This window comes from Dromiciops gliroides, chromosome 3 (assembly GCF_019393635.1).
Source record: "Dromiciops gliroides isolate mDroGli1 chromosome 3, mDroGli1.pri, whole genome shotgun sequence".
NCBI classification, from domain to species: Eukaryota; Metazoa; Chordata; class Mammalia; order Microbiotheria; family Microbiotheriidae; genus Dromiciops; species Dromiciops gliroides.
In genome coordinates this window covers 549,405,113-549,422,072 of record NC_057863.1, presented here as the reverse complement: position 1 = coordinate 549,422,072, position 16,960 = coordinate 549,405,113, and the positions used below count along the sequence as shown (strand labels likewise).

At 42.3% G+C, this 16,960-nt stretch overlaps 1 protein-coding gene and 1 pseudogene across 1 annotated transcript in view; both read right to left on the bottom strand.

Annotated features, from left to right (window-relative positions):
• Positions 1-16,960, bottom strand: part of CAPN5 (calpain 5) — a 161,558-nt gene that overhangs the window by 107,457 nt on the left and 37,141 nt on the right. Inside the window, exon 2 of the mRNA XM_043998943.1 lies at positions 2,672-2,850. Coding sequence (XP_043854878.1) covers positions 2,672-2,836 — 165 coding nt within the window. The 5' untranslated portion in view covers positions 2,837-2,850. The remainder of the gene's footprint in view (positions 1-2,671; positions 2,851-16,960) is intronic.
• LOC122747929 lies at positions 8,922-9,581 on the bottom strand (annotated as a pseudogene).

Sequence of the window (16,960 nt, the reverse complement as noted above, 5' to 3'; positions counted from 1 at the left end):
TGATCTCATCAGTGTGGATATTTCTCACACAAATGCTGTAGATCTAAATGTATCTAAGCCCACCTATTCTATCTTGTTCATCTCCTACCAAAAGTCTGGGGTCCTTCCTTGCATTCTCCTGATATCATGAAGATACCAGAGCTATCCATCTGTCATCCTTCCCTCTTGCCATATTACATATTTTACTCTACCCCTCAACAATTCCTTGTTTGTGATGAATTTCAGCCTGCTCGTGGCTGCCACGAGGCAATATTCATTTTCAATTACTGTGAGACTAAGGGTGTTCTATGTTACGCAGTTATAAAACAGCACTAATAGAATATACATAAGATGGGCCATGGTTTCAAAAAGTCAAGATCCATTAAACAGGAACATATGGAAGAGTTTACCAGTTATAACAGATTCTTAATCTAGAGTCCATGAACTTGGTTATTTTTAAATAGATTTTAATAACTGTATTTCAACATAATTGGTTTCCTTAGAAATCCCCTATTTTATTTTATGCATTTAAAAATATTCTTCTGAGAAGGGGTCCATAGGCTTTCCTAGACTGACTGTCAAAACAAGAGGTTCCAGAGCACAAAAAAGAAGCCTTGCTTCAGACGAAATCTCTCTTCAACTTGGATTTTTCACTAAATCTCCTCTATATCCATGATCCCTGACATTAACCTGGATTACTGAACAGTTATCCTGGCTCTTTTTTTCAAAGAATCTATTTTAATTTTTGACATATGCATAGCAAGAACCTTTAAGACAAGAGTTTTGTTTTCCTGAAGCAATTCCTTTTAACAGTCAGTAAACAGAAAGCACAGGGGGATCTTGTATTGTTTTCATCTTTCCATTATGGGCTCTGATCTACTATTGAATATCTCTTGTGAAGGACTCTGTGTTCCCTCATAATATCATCATCAAAGTTAATCTCGATGTGCGCGTAGAGCATTCTCATAAAAATTTTATGTGGATGGAAAGATAGGTATATAAATCAATAGTTATTAGTGTTCCCTTGGTTGCCTTATTAAATATTTTTATTTTCTTGATTATTTTATGCCTTTTGAGATATATCTATATATCCTTTTGAGAATCCTGAGAATCTATCCCTACATGCCCTGAACAATTTTGTCACCCTTAGGACTTAGCACTAACCTCTGTGTAAACTTTAAACTTTTAAAAAAACTATATTTTGTTTTAATAAGCAAAATTCTACTTTCTTATCCTACAACCCCAGCCCCCCATCTCCAAATCAAGAACACACACACACACAAAAACCCATCACACACACATATGGTCACTCAAAACAAATTTCTGAATTAGTCATGTTCAAAAACAATATATCTCATTCTGCACTGTTAGTCCTTCACCTTTCTGTCTAGAGGTAGTTGGAAATTTTTACCATTAGCCCTCTGGAATCATGGTTGGTCACTACATTGATAAGAGTTCTTAATTTATTCAAAGCTGTTTTTCTTTACCATGTTGTTACATTGTATAAAAGGTTTTTCTGGTTCTATTCACTTCAGCCCGCAGCAGTTTATACAAATCTTCCTGGGTTTCTCTGAACTCCTCGCCATCATTTCTTATAGCACATAGCATTCCATCACATTTATATACCATAACTCGTTCATCTACTCCCCAATTTATAGGTACCTCCTCAGACTCCCATTATTTGCCCCCAGCTCAGAATGAGCTATGTACTTAAGGTCAATCCCTTCCATAGTCTACCCTTCTTTTTTTTTTTTTTTTTTTTGGTGAGGCAATTGGGGTTAAGTGACTTGCCCAGGGTCACACAGCTAGTAAGTGATGTGTCTGAGGCCAGATTTGAACTCAGGTCTTCCTGAATCCAGGGCTAGTGCTCTATCCACTGCGCCACCTAGCTGCCCCTGTCTACCCTTCTTTTAATTCCCTTTCCCCTTTCCTTCTTATTTCCCTTTGACTGAAATATATTTCTGCACTTAACTGCATGTGTGTGTGTGTGTGTGTGTGTGTGTGTGTGTGTGTGTGTTCTTCCTCCTTTTGATGAATTGAGATGTTCTCCCTACCCCCTCCTCCTTGTTCTGTATATCTGTCTACTTACTCCAGGGATGGCTAGGTGGTACATTGAGTAGAGTGCCTGGCCTGAAATTCAAAAGACTTGAGTTCAAATCTGTCCTCAGATACACACTCGCTGTGTAACCCTGGGCAAGTCACTTAACCTTGTTCGCCTCAGTTTCCCCATAAGTAAAATGAGCTAGAGAAGGAAATGGCAAAGCACTCTAATACCTTTGACAAGAAAACTCCAAATGGGGTCACAGAGTCAGACACAATTAAGATGACTAAACAACAACTACTTAAGATAAGTTTCCCTAACTTTCCTTTCCCTTTTCCCTTAAACTATCCCTTTCTCTCTCTTCCCATTCTTCTCTTAAGGTCACCAAGACATAACAGAATCATTCCTGGGCCTTGTCTGTGGGGGAGGTAGAGAATAGTGGTGATGCTATCATCTAACTTTAAGAGCCAGGACTTTTGACTCCAAATCCAGTGTCCTTGCTATAAACCACTGATCTCAAATCACACAAGCAGAGTCTTGACCTCAGCAAGGTAGAGCAGGGAGAGGGTTCAGCAAAGGATGCCACCCACTATATTAGGAGTATACCTACTACTGCTTCCCATTTCACCCAACTCTGTTGCTTTCACCAACCTTAGGCCTTCTCCACTGGACATCCTGCCGCCGGGTACCTGAGTAATATAGGGATTCATCATTGGCTGGAAACGTGGGGTCTTCAAAGAGCACCTTCCTCTTTAGACAGTCCTTCTTCAGGGCCCAGTACCTTTGGTTCTCATAGGGTTTCACGGAAGAAAACATTGTTTACGTCAGCCCTAGGGGAAAATAAGAGAGGAAAAAAAGACTTTGAGATGAGGTTAAAAGAAAAATAAGTGCGTGTGTAAAAAGTGCTGTTAAAAAAGATGTCTATTCGTACCATCCTGGTACAACATTTCCTCTCTTGTCCAACACTAGTTCGCACTGCATAGACTAGCCTCTTTTCATGAGTCACTCCCAGAGATATGAATTTAGCCCATGAATATGAACCCTGTTTTCGAGTTTACTCTTTTTTTTTTTTGAGGGGCAATGGGAGTTAAGTGACTTGCCCAGGGTCACACAGCTAGTAAGTGTCAAGTGTCTGAGGCTGGATTTGAACTCAGGTACTCCTGAATCCAGGGCTGGTGCTCTATCCACTGCGCCACCTAGCTGCCCCCTGAACCCTGTTTTCAAAGTGTAATGGTAGCATGGTGGAATGGACAGAGCCCAGGATCTGGAATCAGAAGACAAAGGTATTTGAATACCATCTACCACTTACCTGTGTGGCCATGGGCAAGTTGTTTTGCTTCTCTGTTCCTCAATTTTCATCTTTGTAAAATAAGTTGGTTGGACTATATGACCTCTAAGATCCTCTGAAGCTCTAACATTCTATGATTCAACCTCTCCCATCTTTTCTCCCATGACTCCCCAACATATATTCCTCACCCCTCCTACCAGACCTGATTGTCCCTGCAATGCTAACCTGTGTGCCCAGATTATTCCCACATTCAGTCTTGGCTCCCACAAGATCTCTCTCTCCCTCTCATAGTGCTGACTATACTGTACTATTCACAGAGCATTTAATTATATCTTTTCTTACACAGTTATTGTTGTGAGTAAAAATAATAATAGAACTTTATGCCCATAATAATGCCAATACCCAAGAGCTAATACCCCCATCCCTTAGCTGATAGATGGCTTCATAGGATCACAAGACTGGGCGTTGGAAGAGGCTTTAGAAGTCAGGGACCCCTGGGGCAGCTAGGTGGTGCAGTGGATAAAGCACTGGCCCTGGATTCAGGAGAACCTGAGTTCAAATCTGGCCTCAGACACTTGACACTTACTAGCTGTGTGACCCTGGGCAAGTCACTTAACCCCCATTGTCCCACAAAAAACAAAAAAAAGAAGTCAGGGACCCCAACCCCCTCCTTTTATAGATAGGAAAATTGAAGACCCCAAAAAGGAAGAGATTTGTCAAATGAGGATTTGAACCTAGATCTTTGGATTTCAAATCCATTACTCTTTCCATTTTACCACCATTGTCATGGAAAAGAAAATCACCAGCTAGTGGGCAGCCTTCTGGAGAAGAGTCTCTATAAGCTGGTTCTCAGATGAAGGCCTTCAACATCTTCCACTCCAAATGCAAACTCAAGCCAAGAATACTAGTTAACAGGCAGCAGTGATAGTGCCCTCCATCTACCATTCGCAGAATGCTTTCTGATACACTTGTCTCCCAACGCCCTCATACCAAAGGCCTTGGTGAGATGCAGAGAGGCTCTCTGGTCTGACTCCTTCCACGGACAAGGAGGCACTGCAGGAGGCCTGCAAAGTTTTAGAGACTGGCCTGAGGTTACAGAGAAAGGCTGGCATTTGGACTCTGGGTTCTCTGACTCCAAATCCAGGATACTCTTTTTTAACATGCCGATTACCATTATACAGATGAGAAAACTGAGGCTCAGAAAGCTACGGTCACTTGCTTATATGGGGAGTAGTTAACAGAACCGGGACTAGAGCCCAGGTCATAAACTCACTGAACTTTACAGCTAGAGGGGACCTTAAACATGCCTTCTTCCTCAGATGTCCTGACACAATACCGTGTCTGTCCCTCTCTTACCACATCCTCTCTGGTAGCCCAATTATTTGGACAGAATTTGTTTCTCCCTGCTAGATCTTGAGCTCCCAAAATGCAAGAAGTAGATTTTATTTCTCTCTCTCCCTCCCCTCCCCCACACAACAGAAGGCTACTTAATCATAGGAGGTGCTCAGTAAATGGATCAACAGGACAGATCCTATATACCATGAGATCACTTTGGGCTCAAGTGCATACAGAAGGCTCTGTGGAAGAGGAAGACCTTGACCTGAGCCTCCAAGGTCAGGCATGGCTTGAGAGAGAGAATATACAGTAAAGGGACAACATGTTCTGGTTAGATTGAAGTCCTTTCTCCCATTGTGGAATCCCCATGGATTCCCCATTGGTGCTGGGCTCCAAGATTTGCCCACATAGAGTCCCGAAGGTGCCTTAGTGCCTAATTTGTCCTTGACTCTCAATGAAGAGATTGCTGTTAGTCAATGTAAGTGAATTCTAAGTGAAATGGCATTACCAAATCTTCTTCAATGAATGGAACCTGGTATCTAGATTTAGCTAGGACCTTAGAAGCCATGGAATCCAACATCTTCATTTTTCAGATTAGGAAACTGAGGCTCAGGGAGCTTGAGTGACTTACCCTAAGTCACTATTTCGGTAGTATTCACTGCTGGAGGGGGGATCTCCAGCCAGTTTTGATTATTCCACAGTTAGTAAGGCTCTCTCCACTGTACCACACTTCCTTCCTAAATAGTCTAAGAAGGACAGGGACTTCCTAAGAACTAAGCACTACTTTGGACAACAGGGACAGATTGATCTTTCCCATTGGTTTTTAGCTCAACCAATTCTCCTTTCAGAATTCATTAAGCCCAGGGGAGATTGTGTATTTGAAGCACCTGTCTCCTGTCCTCAGGGATATGTGGGAGACAAAGACCAATGAGACAAAAGGTTTCCTGTTCCCAAGGAGCTCACAGTCTACAGGAAGAGATATAGATAGATAGATAGATAGATAGATAGATAGATAGATAGATAGATAGATAGATAGATAGATAGATAGATAGATAGATAGATAGATAGATAGATAGATAGATAGATAGATATAAAATATATGCCATGGAGACACAAAATATCTATTCATTATAGCAACTGAAGAAAAATCTTGTAGGTAAAATTGGGAGTTTCAACTAAATGGTCCCTAAAATCACTTCTCATTCCAGCATTCTATATTCCGAGAATGTCAGAGCTAAGAGGCACCTTATAACACAGGTAGAATAAAAATTTCTTAGTAAGAGTCAAGTCAATTAGTCTTTGTTAACCATATATTATATGCTGGGAACTAGCAAAGTGCTAGGGATAAAAAAAACAGTCCTTGGCTCCAAGGAGCTCACAATCTAATGGAGGGGACAAAATGTCAACAACCATGATCAAACAGAACAGATAAAGGATGAACCGGGGCTAATCTCAGAGGGAACCCACTTATATGAAAGAGGACTGAGGAAGGCTCCTTGCCCACAGTGGCATTTAAGCTAAGTCTTGAAGGAAGCCGGGGGAAGCTCAAAAGCAGGCATGAGGAGAGAAAGTCTTGTGTGAGGAATAGCAAGGAGGCCATTATCAGAGCATGTGGAGTGGGAGTAAGGTGCAAAAAGACTAGAAAATGAGGAAAGATGCAGGTCATGAAGGCCTTCCGACACCAAACAGGATTTCATATCTGCTCATGGAAGTCAGAGGGCACCACTGGAGCTGATCGAATAGATGGGTGACATGGTCAGTTCTGCACTTTAGAAAGATCATTTGGACAGCTGAGTGAAGGATGAATGGGAGTGGGAGTGGGCAGAGACTTGAGGCAGGGAGACCCACCAGCAGGCTACTGCAGTTCTTCAGGTGAGAGATGATAAGAGCCTATACCACCAGGGTAGCGGCAGTGTCACAAGAGAAAATGGGATCTGTTGGCTGGCAGCTCTAAGTTGGACAGCACTGATGGCAAGGGAGGTGCCCTGCAGTCAGTAGGCACTTTAATACATTTTTAAAGTGTTTGTTGATGGGGGCAGCTAGGTGGCACAGTGGATAAAGCACTGGCCTTAGATTCAGGAGGACCTGCGTTCAAATCCAGCCTCAGACACTTGACACTTACTAGCTGTGTGACCTTGGGCAAGTCACTTAACCCTCACTTCCCCATTTAAAAAAAAATTTCTTTTTTAAAGTGTTTGTTGAACAGTCAGAGCTGAAAGCAACCTCAGAACACAGATCTTACAATTACAAAGAGTCTTAGAACATAGGCAGAGAATACTAGAGCTAAAAGGGTCCCAGAAGATCATCACATAGAAACCATCTCATTTTCCAGGTGAGGAAATGAGGCCCAAAGGTTTGAATTCACTAGCTCTAAAGACTCACAGCTTACAAGTGGTGGTTCTAGGGCTCAAATCCAGAAAAGAAGAATTAGAGTGGGAGAATTTGTTCATGTACTAGAAGAAGGCAGGCTCTAGAAATAGAGACATATATTCTTATCTCTGTGGCTATCTAGCATGCATTTTCATATAATGTTTTAACTTTTGTTTTTGTTTTTTGATTTCCAATTTTTCTTTTTAAATTTTTTTTTGCAAAATGTTGAACTTAAATACAAAATGAAAAAAACAACACATTTTCATATATACAACAGAACATAGGAGAGGATTTAATATCAAACAATAAATTTCCATTTCAAGAAAACATTTAATAAATACTACACATTGTTTCCAAATCTACCCATCTTTTCTTTGCTTCCTTGGTCTTTTGTTCTCTGCTGTGTACTTTTTACTTTGTTATTTTTTTTCTCCCTCCTTGCCCCCCCAACCTAAATAAGGTTGCAATTAAGAGTGGATCTAAGGGGCAGCTAGGTGGCACAGTGGATAGAGCACCAGCCCTGGATTCAGGAGGACCTGAGTTCAAATCCGGCCTCAGACACTTTACACTTACTAGCTGTGTGACCTTAGGCAAGTCACTTAACCCCAATTGCCTCACCGAATGAATGAATGAATGAATGAATGAATGAATGAATGAATGAATGAATGAAAAAGAGTGGATCTATATATACATACACAAATATACATATATACATACACATGTGTAAGACTATACTATGCTAATTTCCATTCATCATGTTTCTCTGAAGGTGGAGAGCATCCTCCTTCACAAACACAAGTCTTTTCTTCATGCCTTTCCAAGTCAACCAACTCATCATCTTCTATACCACAGCAATGTTCCAACCCAATTACATTCCATCTGAGGGATTGTCCATGAAAGTTTTCCTCCAATTTTCTGCATTCCTTCTATTCTTGGCTATGTAGGTTTTATTTTTTTTTCCTTCCTTTCTTTCTTTCTTTTCTTTTCTTTTTTTTTTTAGTGAGGCAACTGGGAGTTAAGTGACTTGCCCAGGGTCACACAGCTAGTAAGTGTTAAGTGTCTGAGGTTGGATTTGAACTCAGGTACTCCTGATTCCAGGGCCGGTGCTCTATCCACTGTGCCACCTAGCTGACCCCTGTAGGTTTTATTTAGACAAGAAAATTTTAATTTAAACATTTTAACTTTTCAAAGCCACAAGGCCCTATTCCCTTTGTTATGAACATCATTCCTTTAGGATGATTTCTGAGATTCCCTCCCAACTCTAAATCTACAATCCCCTGATTTGATGAAGGACACACTATCACAAGAAGTAGCTGCGTCAAAACTAGAACCCAAACCCTGGAACTCCAAGCAGCAGTCTACATCCGTGTGTGTGTGTGTGTGTGTGTGTGTGTGTGTATACATGACCAAATAATATGTTTCTGGAATTTCCTTCAAAGCAAATTAACAGTCTAACCACACACAGGAGTGTAACAGCAAGAAAGAGTGAGGGGGGCAGCTAGGTTGCGCAGTGGATAGAACACTGGCCCTGGAGTCAGGAGGACCTGAGTTCAAATCCAGCCTCAGACACTTGACACTTACTAACTGTGTGACCCTGGGCAAATCACTTAACCCCCATTGCCCCGCAAAAAAAACCCCAACCAACAAAAAACCAAAGAAAGAGTGAGGAAGGTCAGTGTAGTAAGAGAGATAAGAGAGGAAATCCTGGAAGCAGTGATTTCAGCTGGATTTAGAAGAAGAAAAGTATGAAATGGTTAAAGGAGAATACTGGATATGCTCACAGAGCAGGGTGATGTATGAGTGAGTCTGTGTGCTTGAGGCTAGTGTATAGGGAGGAGCAGCAGGGCAGTAGGTAAGAGCCAAATCAGATGGATTCCTCAGGGAGAGAGGCCAGAGTACTTGGCCTGCTCAAGGCACAGATGCATAGTCAGACAGGATCCCTGAACTATGTGGACAGGTATACCTGAACTCCTTCACCTGCAGTGCATTTTCCAGGTATTATTGGAGCCTACAGAGCTCAGCAAGGATGGGTGTCTGTCAAAAATGGTCACACACAGTATTGATGATGTGCAGCTCGGGCAGGAGCTTGTACTTGGCCAAGGTGAGCCGGTTGCCATCTAAGAAGCAATGCCTGGACTCACTTAGCTTTGTGTCCAGATATTGATCTAGTTTCACCAGAGCACGAAACAGGGTCCAATAAAAGGCTTCATCCTGAGCAGGAGACGTGTTTCTAATGACAGCTAAGATCTTGTGGAAGACATCATTGCCAGCTATGTTAGACTCCATATATCAAGGAACCAGGCTGGGGAAGTTGGGTGGCCCCAGAACTCTTCAATTTGGATGGTATCTATCTTGGATTCTCATCATATAGCAGAATGGGAAGCTGGGAGCAAGGGGCAAAATCCTTTAGCATATGCAAGGACCTCAGTGTCCACAGTGGTGAGAGCCAAAGGGACACCTTTGAGTAGCAGGATCCTTAAGAGACAATGGCAGAAGAGACAAACTCCCTACACTCTCACCATTTTCACTGGCTTTGACAAACAGCTGGAGTTCGGAGTCCTCAGTCATGGGGTCTGACAGGATAAATGCAGCAGTTTTGGGGAAGGATACCTTTTTTTTTTTTTGGCTCCTCTGCATTCTAAACTCTATAATGAACCAGTTATGTGAATACCAGAAGGACAGTGAAACTTCCTGACGCTAAGATTCACAGAATCACGGAGTCTCCAATTTGGAAATACATTTTGCCTCTCCCTCTACCCCTCTAACTCCTGCCTACTTCCATCTTGCCCAGCCCCAACCTCTGATCTGGTACAGGACATCGCAGGCTTCCAAACTCTGATTGGACACTTCTAGAGACACACCTGTAGTTCTTACCCTTTATTGTCACCATGCCTTTAGGCAGTCAGACAGAGCCTCTGGCTCCCTTCTCATGTTTTTAAATGCCTCAAAATACAGAGGATTACAAAGGAAACAAATTAATTTGAAGTAGAATTATTTTAAAAAAAATTTTAAAACACACCAATTCCAAGATCCCTGGTTGAGAACCCTTATACTACACCATCCTTCCATCCCTATTAGTGAAGTGGCCATATAGCTAAATGTCAGAATGGAGGTTTGAACCCAAGTCTCCTGACTCCTAGACCAAAGCTCTTTCCATTATACTTCACCACAGTGGCTAAAATTCTACTCCACTCTCTGTAGCATATGTGTGTGTGTGGATGTATATGTGTGTGTGTGGATTGATGGATAGATGGATGTGTGTAAGTGTGTATATGTATTTATATACACACATACATATCATACATACACACACATGTGTATGATATGTGAATACATTAAACATGGTGAAAAGAGTGACTGGGGGCAAAGGACCAAGGACAGAACCTTTGGGCCTAGATGTTCCTTGAGATCTTCCTTCAAACTGATACTCATTAATGGAATAATAATGATGATGATACTGATGCTAATAGCATTTAGATAGAGCTTTAAGGCTTACAAAGTATCTTACAAATATCATCTCATGTGATCTTCATAATAACCCAAGGAGGTAGGTGCTATTATTATTATTTTTTTGATGGGGCAATGAGGGTTAAGTGACTTGCCCACAGTCACACAGCTAGTGTCAAGTGTCTGAGGCTGGCTTTGAACTCAGGTCCTCCTGAATCCAGGGCGGGTGCTTTATCCACTGCGCCACCTCACTGCCTCTGGTAGGTGCTATGATTATCCCTATTTTACAAGTGAGGAAACTGAGGCAAGCAGAAGTTAAATGACTTGCCCAGGGTCACACAGCCAGTAAGTGTCTTAAGCTGAATTTTAATTCAGGTCTTCCTGACTCCAGGCCCAACATCTTATCCACTGCACCATCAACTGCCTTTACACCTAATTGGTTTTCTTTGTAATGCTATGTATTGACAGAACACAAATTGAGAGAGATCCTCTGATTTGATGGAATTTATTTGAGAGGCACATAGCTGGTAAGTCTCTCACATGAACTCAGGTCTTCCTGGTTACAGGAATTTGCTTCTGGTGAGATGATCAAGTCAGTTCCAAACCCTCAAAAGGATCCTATTGTCTATCTTACCCTCTTCCAGCTACATCATCTTGTTCCCATGCACATCCTGAGAAGTCTTCCACAAATGCCCCACGTGAATCTCTACTTTCCAGAGTCTACCCTCCCCCACCCCTCCTTGCAACCACAACATTTGCTTGTCTCCTTAGAGATCATCTAATCCAACTTCCTCCATTTCTAGATAAAGCTGAGAGAAGGGAGCAAATTTGCCCGAGCCATTAGCCCTCTCTCCACCCCGAGCCTGGGAAATTACTTTGTACACAGAGTGTATTGACTTATCTGTGTTTGTATAATGTCCTCCTGCCAAACTTACTGTAAGCTCCTAAAAGCCAGAAACGTTCGCTTCGACTTTGTATCCCCAGCTCCTGATACAGCACTTGAAACAGAGCAGGAATAAATGTCTGTACACGGCCACAGAGCAGAGTCAACTCAGACCTGATTTCTCATCTCTCGTTTGTGTGCATGCATAGGTATATATATGTAGGCATATATGTCCAAATATCTATATGTCCAGGCAGTGGCTAGGTGGCACAGTGGATAGAGTGCCTGGCCTGGAGTCAGGAAGACTCATCTTCCTAAATTCAAATCTGGCCTCAGACACACAGTAGCTATGTGACCCTGGGCAAGTCCTTAATCTTGTTTGCCTTAGTTTCTTCATTTGTAAAATGAGTTGGGGAAAGGAATGGCAAACCATTCCAGTATCTTTGCCAAGAAGATCCCAAATGGGTCACAGAGTCAGACACAACTGAAAAAGACTGAACAATAATTTGTGTGAGAGTGCACGCACATGTATATATGTTTATATAGGGATGTGTTGGTAAATGTTTAACAACCAGCTCTTTGGAAAGAAAAATTGTCCACATGACATTTTTGGGGAGGGGCGGGGCAATGAGGGTTAAGTGATTTGCTTAGGATCACACAGCTAAGTAAGTGTCAAGTGTCTGAGGCCACATTTGAACTCAGGTCCTCCTGAATCCAGGACCAGTGCTTTATCCATTGTGCCACCTAGCTGCCCCCACATGATACTTTTAAGCTTAATCTTTATCATTAACATTTTTCTTAAACTTAAGAAAGTTTAGACAATCAAAAAAAGATAAATCAGGCCTTGCTCTGTAGCATTTGCTGACTTCGAGGTGTAAATGCTCATATTGAAAATTTAACAATAGGATCACCAGTATGGACTCCAGGCAAACCCTTATGGGGTGTGTGTGTGTGTGTGTGTGTGTGTGTGTGTGTGTGTGTGTGTGTGTGTGTGTGTGTGTGAAAAATAATGGAGTGCTGAAGTAAGTATAATGGAAAGGGCTTTAGCCTCAACATGAGGATACAAATGCCCATTCTGATGCTTGCTAACCACATGATCACTGTTATTAAAGGAAGTATGGTGTAAGGGGTCTCAATCTAGGGTCTGGGAGCTTGTTTTTTAAAGATTATTTAGGGGGCAGCTAGGTGGCTCAGTAGATAAAGCACCGGCCCTGGATTCAGGAGTACCTGAGTTCAAATTCAGCCTCAGACACTTGACACTTACTAGCTGTGTGTCCCTGGGCAAGTGACTTAACCCCCATTGCTGGCAAAAAAAAAGAAAAGATTATTTAGATAACTCCATTTCAGTGTAATTGGTTTCCTTTGTAACCCTCTCAATTTTATTTGAGGCATTTAAAAACATGATTCTGAGAAGGGGGCCACAGTCTCCACCAGATTGCCAAGCAGGGTCCATGACACAACAAAGGTTAAGTACTCCTAGTATAATAGATGGAGCAATGAACTTAGATTCAAACCTAGCCTCCAACACTCACTGGCTGTTTGACCTTGGACAAGTCATTTTATATCTGTGAGATTTCCTCATCAACAAAATGAGGATATTAAACCTTAAAAGCCTCTAAAATCCCTTTTAGGTATGAATCTATGATCCTGTGATAAGTCACTTCACTTGTTCAAGCCTCAGTTTTCACATTTATATAATGGGGACAATAATAATTATACTGCTAGTCGGGAGAAAAATATATTATAAGCCTGGTGCAGAGCCAGAAAGTTTAGAATACCAAAAAGGATGTCTGGAAAGAACTTTAAAACTCAGAATGTTGGGACTGGAGAAAAACTTAGAAGACAGAATGCGAGAGTTGGAAGAGACCTTGGAATATGGAAGAGCCTCTGAAAACAGAACTCCCTCTCTCTGCTCTATGGCAATCTCAAAATGTCTCGGAGAGAGGTGAATCATTCTTCTGCTGGAGTCTTCTGCTGACTCACAGTTGGCAGTTCTTTTGGCTGCACCTGTTGCGATCATGTCTGTAAACAGGCCCTACCTTGGCTGCACAAAGGTGATGAATGTCAGTGAGCTAGGGAGACTGAGCCCTAAAATGTGGCAGAACCATTCTGGAAGTACCTGATGCAGGCCATCTCACGAACCTTTCTGAACTTCAGCGTCAACAAGGGGAAGGTTCAGCACCTCCCTGGGCGAGGCCTGACCTTTCAGAGGTGTCCACCTGGGTGAAGGCCCCACTGCTCTTCCCCAGGCCCTCCTCCTACAGAACAAACACTGAGTCAGAGATATTTAGGACCCAGGAGGTTCTTAAAGTGAGACTCAATGCGTTTTGGCTATTGTCCTCTAGGTTCGCAGTCATCCATCCCATTATTGATTCAATAAACATTTACTCAACCCCTCTATCAGAGAATTCCCAAACAAGAGCTCAGTGCTCAGTGCTGGGGGGATATTCAATGTCTAGGTAAGCCCAGACCTCAAGATGCTAGGTTTGTTTCTTTTCTTTTCTTTTTTTCTTACACTAAGGGTAAGCTGTCATCAAGTAGGAATAGGCAGCTAAGGACAGCCTGGTAAAGTGGATACTACATTGAACTTGGAGTCAATCAGACTTGGGTTCAAATCCTCCCCCAAGACCTATTAGTTATGTGACATTAGAGACTCATTTTCTTCAACATGAGAACAACAGGAGCACCTATATCAAAGGATTGTTGGGAGGATCAGATAAGATAATATGAAACCTTTGTGTAAGCTTGAAAGAATTTTAGCAAGAGGGAGTAAGAACTGGACCCATGATTTTACTGCTATAGGGAACTCCTTAAAGAGGAAACTCTCTTTACTAATGAGTTTCTTTTCTTTTGGGGGGGGGGACGGGTAAGGCAATTGGGGTTAAGTGACTTGCCCAGGGTCACACAGCTGGTAAGTGTCAAGTGTCTGAGGTCAGATTTGAACTCAGGTACTCCTGAATCCAGGGCCAGTGCTTTATCCACTTCGCCACCCATCTGCCCCACTAATGAGTTTCTTTGAAACTTAAGTCTTAAAGAGGTACCTAGAACACCAAGATATTAAGTGACTTGCTCAAGGCCACAGAATATATGAGAGACAGAATTTGCTTCCAAGTCTTCCTGGCTAACCAGTCAGGTCAGCTACTTAATCCATTAATAATGAACTTGGATTCTAAAGAAGTGGGTGAAACGCTAGCTCTACTACCAACTAACTGAACCACCCTGGGCAAGTAACTTGGGCCTCAGCTTCCTTCTCTGTAAAATGGGAGAGTGGGCCCACACGATACCTAAGACCCCGTGCAGCTCCAAGTTCTATAATCCTGGGTTTAATCACTCAGCACAGTGCCTAGCACTGTGTAGGTACTTCACAAATACTTCTTGCTGACTTGCCTTGACTTGGTAGTTGCACCTTTGAATTCAACACTTCTACAAACATGTATTTGGCACTTATGGTATATCTAGGGCCTGGGATGGAACCTGGGGAAGGTCCAACATTTGGAAAAGACACAGTCTTTCCTATTATGGAGCTCACGGTCTGTAATGGAGACAGGACACAATCATAATTATAAAGGATAGCCCAAATCAAAGGTAAAGAATTATTCAATTTGGCTGGAACAAAGAGTGAATAAAGGGGATGGAACTTAGGATATTAGAGATGAGAGGAAATTTGGAGATTATGAAAATAACAGCTGACATGTATAAAGTAGGTTGAGCATCTAGGTGGCACAGCAGACAACGTGCCAGGTGTAACAAATAAAACTTACGGGGTCGCCCTATAATTGTCCCAAGTGTGAGAGAATTTAGCTGGGATTTATAATATATTTGTTATTTAGAAATTAGAGGCTAGGGGCAGCTAGGTGGCACAGTGGATAGAGCACAGGCCCTGGATTCAGGAGGACCTGAGTTCAAATCTGACCTCAGACACTTAACGATTACTAGCTGTGTGACCCTAGGCAAGTCACTTAACCCCAATTGCCTCACCAAAAAAAAGAAATTAGAGGCTACTGTCAGTTTGGGGGCATTAAGCATTTATAAAGAGACAGAGCCCACGGCTCAGAAAGTAAAGAAGTCCTATATATCTATGATAAAGGAGAAAGAGAGAGCAGTGTGGGAGAAAGAAGAGCATGCCAAGAGAGCGAGAGACCCCTCTCCAGGGCATTTTAACCTGCCTCAGGTAGCGGTGGGTCACTCCACCCTGATCCAAGCTGGTAACATGCAAGTCCATTGACTGACATGACTTGAAGGTGGTCTTAAGTTAGCTAACTTCCTTTAGTTAGTTAGGAAGGTCAATCTACATTTCCTTTGAGATTCTCCTGACTCTGGGCTGGCCCTGTAAAACCAGCCAGAGTTTGGGGGGGGGGGCTTTGAGTCCCCAAAACACCCTATTATTAATTTTCTCATACAGGCCTGATGTCAGGAAGACGAGTTCAAATCCAACCTCAGACACAAGCTATGTGGCCCTGGACAAGTCACTTCACCCTGTTTGCCTCAGTTTCCTCATCCGTAAAATGAGCTGGAGAAGGAAAAATAACAAACCACTACAGAATCTTTGCCAAGAAAACCCCAAATGGGGTCACAGAGAGTCAGATACAGCTGAACAACAAGAAAGTGTATTACCTACGTGACTCATTTGATCTTCACAACCCTGTGTGTATTATAGGTGCTATTACTGTCCGTATTCTACAGATGCAGGAACTGAGGCACAAAGGAATGGAGTGTCTTGCCCTGGGTCACACAGGTAGGGTCAGTGCTGGCATTCGAACCCTGGACTTCCTGACTCCAAAGTCCAGCAATTTATCCACTAGAACATCTCATCCAAGTTGCCATGTGTTATAATGGAAAGAGGATAGAATTTGTAGTCAGAGGCCCTAGATTTTGTTTTACCACCACTGGTACTAGGTGCATGGCTTTGAGCAAGACATTCAGGCTGTACTAGCCCAAGGGTTGGTTCTTAACCTGAGGTCTACAAAAGAAAGGGATAGAGAGCCCATGAACCCTGACTGGGCCGGAGAGGGGGAGGTCAGGGGGAGAGGAAAATAATGTCTTAATTTCAGTGTAATTGGTTTCCTTTGTAAATCTATGTATTTTATTTTATGCGTTTAAAAGCAATCTTCTGGGGCAGCTAAGTGGTACAGTGGATAAAGCACCAGCCCTGGATTCAGGAGGACCTGAGTTCAAATCCGACCTCTGACACTTGACACTTACTAACTATGTGACCCTGGGCAAGTCACTTAACCCTCATTGCCTTGCCAAAAAAACAAACAAACAAACCAAAACCAAAAAACAAATAAAAGCAATCTTCTGAGAAGTATCCCTAGGTACCCAAAAATGTCCACAATGCAAAAAAAAAAAAAAAGCTTAAGAACCCCTGACCCAAATGATCTCTAAATTCTCTTCCAATTCTACATACTATGATTTCATGATGTTTCTCATAAGCCAGAGAGAGGCAAGACGACAGATGCCCAGATAAGCATGGGTTGGGCTGTTCCTAAGCTGGACAAACAATGCTAGGCTGAAAAGAGGAGACAGAAAGAACAAATATGAACCCCATGACTGAAAACCCCCATGAAGAGACACAAAACCAGGAAGAGGAAAGGCCAGCAAGTGAATAGCCCCATTG